The sequence below is a fragment of the Salvelinus namaycush genome, unplaced genomic scaffold, assembly GCF_016432855.1.
Source record: "Salvelinus namaycush isolate Seneca unplaced genomic scaffold, SaNama_1.0 Scaffold951, whole genome shotgun sequence".
In the NCBI taxonomy this organism is placed as follows: domain Eukaryota; kingdom Metazoa; phylum Chordata; class Actinopteri; order Salmoniformes; family Salmonidae; genus Salvelinus; species Salvelinus namaycush.
The window spans coordinates 73471-80409 of record NW_024061699.1 but is presented as its reverse complement, the minus strand read 5'-3'; the positions used below and the strand labels follow the sequence as shown (position 1 = coordinate 80409).

General features: G+C 36.9%; 1 protein-coding gene across 1 annotated transcript; it reads right to left on the bottom strand.

Annotated features, from left to right (window-relative positions):
- Positions 1-313: 313 nt before the first annotated feature.
- LOC120043546 (zymogen granule membrane protein 16-like) lies at positions 314-1671 on the bottom strand. The gene is made up of 3 exons (XM_038988104.1): positions 1426-1671; positions 984-1149; positions 314-680 (listed from the first exon to the last, which is right to left on the bottom strand). Exons 1-3 carry the CDS (start codon positions 1493-1495, stop codon positions 314-316), a joined length of 603 nt encoding a protein of 200 aa, XP_038844032.1. The 5' UTR covers positions 1496-1671.
- Positions 1672-6939: the final 5268 nt, after the last annotated feature.

Below are 6939 nucleotides of genomic sequence, written 5' to 3'. Positions count from 1 at the left end.
TTTTTGTACTGCTTCAAGTGAGGAATCACCTCAAAAATAAAAAATACTTCCAAAGTACTCAAAACATTCAAATTCATTCAGTTTAAATTCTCATGAAGCGCCCATCAGATAGTGATATAGAAAACAGTTCTGTCAGCGTCTATGTCAAACATCCGTCCAACATATAGGGTCAGTTTCCTGGACACAGATTAAGTTTACTCCTGGACTAAAAAGCATGTTGAATGGAGAATCTCCATTGAAAGTAACTAGTCCAGGACTAGGCTTAATCTGTATCCGGGATACCATCCCAAAGAGCAAGACATACTTTTTTCCCCTAAAAAATAGGAGTTACTGTTTCCAGTGCTGTTTCCAGAGTACTGTTTTCAGCCCCTTCCATGTACACCAATCCCCAGTGGGCTCCGATGGAGGTGATCCCGGCACCGTTGAAGCGACCGCTGAGCAGCCTCAGCTCATTGCCCATGTTGGCTGGGTAGAAGTTGAAGGAGACTTGGTTGGGCAGGCCGGCTGACAGAGTGCGCCCCATGTTGGTGGTTAACACCAGGTAGCAGATGTAGTCTGCTGGGTTGTACTTCCCAGACACCTCGACGATGGCCTCATCATTAAACAGCTCTATCTCCTGCTTTAAGCCCCCTTCGCTACCGAACACAGGAGACCAGGTGTTGCCGTATCTCAGCTGGAACCTAAAACAGAGGAAGCTTTTCACGTTGGTTGTGTTTTGATAAGGCACATTCAGACAGAGAGAGCAGGTAGCATCAGAGAATATCAAGGAATTACATTTTACATTGTACTCTGGGTTAGATACGATAACAATATTGTTTGGTCATATACTGAATATGTAATAAACACAACAAATAAATAAATACAGAAAGAAAGAAAGAAAGAGTGTCTGTTGGGTAGTGTAGTTGGACTGAGTTGTGGTGTCTGCTGGGTAGTGTAGTTGTGCTGAGTAAGTGGTGTCTGTTCATTGGTCAGGGTCTGCTCACCCGCTGATGTAGGCGTTGCTGTTGTAGGAGTAGTAGTAGTAGTAGTAGTAGTTGTTGTTGGTCTCCCACACTCTGACTCCTGTGATGCGTCCTTCACCGTAGGAAGCAAATGGGGTGCCAAGTCCCTGACCCACCGCAGAGGAATACGAGTACGGGTCTTTGATGGCTAAAATAACATGGGAAATAAGTTTACTATATTTACTATATTAATAATACATATTTATATATACATCATTTTAATTTTACCAACACATTTCTGAAAGATCTTTACATTATGAATAAAGTGAAGATGAATTAACTAAAGTACATTCTGCAATGATTTAATCCATCAGCTTTTGTCTCAAAGAAGAACCCCTAAGTCTAAGTGAAAAAGACAAGTTGGTGAAAACACAAAAGCTATTATTTTATCATTATAATTCAGAATTGCATTTTTATTACTCACGCATTGCCGAGCAGCTAGCCAAGAACACTGTGACAACCAGGATTAAGAACATTCTGCAAAAGGGAGGCATCAATACTTAAGACCTTTAATTTGAGTCAATTCTACTCTCACTCCGTTTCACTTTCAATGGTAAAACTTATGTAGTTAATAATGTTTTTCAACGTAGTTTGTCAAAACAACTAAGTCCTTTTACCTGTCAGGTCAACCAGTGTTTCCTAGGAGGGAAAAGAAAATAACCTTTTGAAATGTGACGTAACAATCAACAAACCATTCTTGAATGTGAAATGTTCTAAAACAGCTTTAGAAGGTTGAACCTACTCTAGTTTACTACAATCACTCTTGTAGTGCTAAGCTGCTGTCACATTAAAAATAATGTCAAATCATTGAATTTAAATTTAGAGGTAAAAGGGCCAAAATCTTTGTGCCCAAGTACCAAGAGATAATGAGTATTAATTTCATAACATTTCCCACAACAGTATCATGCATTGAATACAAGTTTTCTATTTAGTTAGTTGTGTAGTTACCCACAGTGCTATCTTGAGATGTGTGTGAAAACCTGTGAAAGCTTCTTATCTCTCTGTCTCTGCCAGGTCCTTCTAGTCTACTGCTTCCTCTTAGAACTGTATTTATACCTGCTGAACATTCCATCAGCTCTAGATGGAAGGAGCATGACATGGAACACCTTTAGTCAGTCACTATAGAGACGTCAGACATTGTTTTCTAATTGGTCGAGGCCACTTTGGGAGGAAGTATCAAGGAAATACTATAAGGAAATAATTGTATTCTTTTGAATTGTAACAAATGAATGATCTGAAATAGGGATTAAAAAAATATACAATCTAACATCCGAACAATTAGAAGAATATACAAAAATCGTATGAATGTGTACGACAATCGGTCAAAATCAGCCTCCCAATCTTCAGTTGTTTCATTACACAAAGAGGAACTCCTTCCCTTCAAACATTAACACGCTGAAAAAGACATCTGGATCTGGTCATTAACAGGATGGTTAGTTCAGTGGTTTGCTTAAAAACCTACAGTATTTTATTGTAGAATATTTGTTTCAGTACATGTATTTCAATTTAATTCTAGATGTGCAGATGAGATTCAAAATGTTTAGTCTCCATTATTTTCCGACATTTTCTGCAGTTTGTTACAATACTCACATATTCATTAAATCACTGGCAACCTGTACATGTTACTACAATATGATTTCATTTTCTGCAGATTAACCAGATAAATATCAGTAGAAGTTACAAAGTGAGAAAATAAATAAAAGTTTATATACACATTACTAAGTGAAATACCATGAGGCACTTGTTACTACCTATCTATAAATGTGATAGTTCAATTAAGATATTGTTAGATTACTTGTTAGATATTACTGCATGGTCTGGAACTAGAAGCACAAGCATTTCGCTACACTCACATTAACATCTACTAACCATGTGTATGTGACCAATAAAATTTGATATGATTTGATAGTAATACAATATGTAATGTAGCACTTTATTGATAAAAAATAAAATGTCCAAGTAAAGCACAATTGCTTTTGTGTATGTAGGTTGAGTTATCAATTTTCCTTTAGCTGGGGAAGAATGTGAATTTATTTCAATAACTACCCATTGGGCACACACTGGTTGAATCAACATTTTTTCCACGTCATTTCATTTCACTTCAAAAGGTAAAACTTGAAATAAGTCTCTTGAGCCTATGGGGGGTGCTATTTCGATCTTGGAAAAATTGGTCTCCAAATTAAACTGCCTCGTACTCAATTCTTGCTCGTACAATATGCATATTATTATTACTATTGGATAGAAAACAATCTCTAGTTTCTAAAACCGTTTGAATTATGTGTGTGGGTGAACCAGAACTCTTTCTGCAGCGAAATCCATGACAGGAACTGCGAAGGTCTGAAAACGAGGCTCTGTTCTCAGATCAGTTTAAAGCTCTGTATGTATCCTATGGGTCGACATGAACTGCACCCGCCTTCCCCTGGATGTCAGTAACCAATGAGAAGTGGAATGGAGTTTCTACGTAGTTCTCAGAGCTTATAAAAGGCCAAGGAACGAGGGGAGCTCTCTTTTCGACGTTCGTCATTGCGCAAAGCAGGACCTCAGGATGGCATTTTGAAACGCTCAGTTATCGACCTTAGATATATCCGTCTGTAATTTAATTCGATATAGGTGTTAGAAACATCATAACGAAGTTATTTTAAACCGAGTTATATCAGTTTATGCGAGTATATTGCTATTTTCGGAATTTCCTTACTATTGCGTTTTGAGGATTTGGGCATGTTGTGGCCACATAGCTATTGTTAGCTGCTAATTCCGAAGTTGAAGACGACGTTTTACAACCAAGCAACGATTCTTTTGGACAAAGGACCACTTGCCCAAGATTCTGATGGAAGCTCGTCCAAAAGTAAGAGCTATTTATGATGTTATTCCGTATTTATGTGGAAAAATGTAAACGGATTTGTCCGCCATTATTGCGGCACTAGTCTGGCTGTAACGCACACTGTATGTCTAGTAACGTTAATTTTAAAAATCTAACTCAGCGGTTGCATTAATAACTAATGCATCTTTCATTTGATGTCCAACCTGTATTTTTTAGTCAAGTTTACGATTATTTATTGATTAGATTAGGTGCCTTTCCAAGATGGCGCCGGCCAGAATGCATGACCTGTTGCCACTGATCACATTGTATAACCACGATTTGTGCTGCTAAATATGCACATTTTCGAACAAAACCTATATGCGTTGTGTAATATGATGTTATAGGACTGTCATCTGAAGAATTCTGAGAAGGTTAGTGAAAAATTAATTTATTTTGGTGGTGAATACGTTATCACTATGTTTGGCTGGAATCAATGCTGTTGTCTGGTTTGCTATTGTGGTAAGCTAATATAACGATATATTGTGTTTTCGCTGTAAAACACTTAGAAAATCTGAAATATTGTCTGGATTCACAAGATCTGTGTCTTTCAATTGCTGTACGCTGTGTATTTTTAAGAAATGTTTTATGATGAGTAATTAGGTAATAGACGTTGCTCTCTGTAGTTATTCTAGTCGCTTTGGGGAGATTTGTGATGGTGGCTGCAATGGTAAACTATGATTTATACCTGAAATATGCACATTTTTCTAACAAAACATATGCTATACAATAAATATGTTATCAGACTGTCATCTGATGAAGTTTTTTCTTGGTTAGTGGCTATTTATATCTTTATTTGGTCAAATTGGTGATAGCTACTGATGGAGTGAAAAAATGGTGGAGTAAGAAAAATTGTGTCTTTTGCTAACGTGGTTAGCTAATAGATTTACATATTGTGTCTTCCCTGTAAAACATTTTAAAAATCAGAAATGGTGGCTGGATTCACAAGAAGTGTATCTTTCATCTGGTGTCTTGGACTTGTGATTTAATGATATTTAGATGCTAGTATTTACTTGTGACGCTATGCTAGGCTATGCTAGTCAGCTTTTTTACTGGTGGGGGTGCTCCCGGATCCGGGTTTGGGAGGAACTAGAAGTTAATAATGTTTTTCATAGCAGTTCTTAAAAACAAGTCAGGCATTTTACCTGTCAGGTCAATCACCCCTAGGGGGGGGAAGAAAATACACTTTATTGAATTGTGAAATGTGACGTAACAATCAACAAACCATTCTTGAATGTGAAATGTTCTAAAACAGCTTTAAAAAGGTAAACCTAGTCTTGTTTACTACAATCACCCTTGTAGTGCTGTGCTACTGTCACATTCAAAATAATGTCAGATCATTGAATTTTAATTTCAGTGATACCCATCCCGGATCCGGGATCCTCCTCATCAAAAAAGCTGACTAGCATAGCCTAGCCTAACGGGACAGGGATATCATATAATATAATTTTCATGAAATCACAAGTCCAATACAGCAAATGAAAGATAAACATCTTGTGAATCCAGCCATCATTTCCGATTTTTTAAATGTTTTACAGCGAATTCACAATATGTATTTCTATTAGCTAACCACAATAGCCAAAGACTCAACCGCATATTTTCACCATGTTTCTACCGCATAGGTAGCTATCACAAAACCGACCAAATAGAGATATAATTAGTCACTAACCAAGAAACAACTTCATCAGATGACAGTCTTATAACATGTTATACAATAAATTTATGTTTTGTTCGAAAATGTGCATATTTGAGGTATAAATCATAGTTTTACATTGCAGCTACCATCAACAATATCACCAAAGCAGCCAGAATAATTACAGAGAGCAACGTGAAATACCTAAATACTCATCATAAAACATTCATGAAAAATACATGGTGTACAGCAAATGAAAGATAAACATCTTGTGAATCCAGACAATATTTCAGATTTTTTAAGTGTTTTACAGCGAAAACACAATATAGCATTATATTAGCTTACCACAATAGCCAAACACACAAACGCATTTATTCACCGCATAGATAGCATTCGCAAAAACCAGCAAAAGATATAAAATTAATCACTAACCTTGAACAACTTCATCAGATGACAGTCTTATAACATCAGGTTATACAATACACTTATGTTTTGTTCGAAAATGTGCATATTTAGAGCTGCAAACCGTGGTTATACATTGTGAAAATGTAGCAACATTTCCCCAGAATGTCAGGAGCTATTTTGGACACTCACCTAATCTGACCAAAGAACTCATCATAAACTTTACTAAAAAATACATGTTGTACAGCAAATGAAAGATACACTGGTTCTTAATGCAACCGCCATGTTAGATTTAAAAAAATAACTTTACCATAACAAACAGCTTGCGTTATTGCGAGACAGCGCCCGCCAAAACGGTGGAGAATAGAAATAAAATTTTCCACAGAAATACGAAATAACATCATAAATTGTTCTTACTTTTGCTGAGCTTCCATCAGAATCTTGTACAAGGAGTCCTTGGTCCAGAATAAATCGATGTTTGGTTTTAGAATGTCCTTTTCTCCTGTCGAATTCGCGCCACAATGCTAGCCAATGTTGATGACGTTCCCATTTTCTCTCGACGCAAAGAACGGAAAACTCCAAAAGTCCCAATAAACATTGAATAATCTGATAAAACTCGGTTGAAAAAACATACTTTACGATGTTATTATCACATGTATCAAATAAAATCAGAGCCAGAGATATTAGCCGTGTATACCGAACGCTTATCAGAAGACAATATGGAGGTGCTTCGCGCGCCTAGGTAGAAAAAGGAAATTCCTGACCTGCCACTCCAAAAGCTCTTGCTCGACCTCAGATCAAGCTAGACACCCCATTCCACCTTCCACTGCCTTTTGACATCTAGTGGAAGGCGTATGAAGTGCATGTATATCGATAAATATAAGCCAGTTGAATAGGCAGGCCCTGAAACAGAGCCCCATTTTCAGAATTTTCACTTCCTGTCTGGAAGTTTGCTGCCAAATGAGTTCTGTTTTACTCACAGATATAATTCAAACAGTTTTAGAAACGTGAGAGTGTTTTCTATCCAATAGTAATAATAATATGCA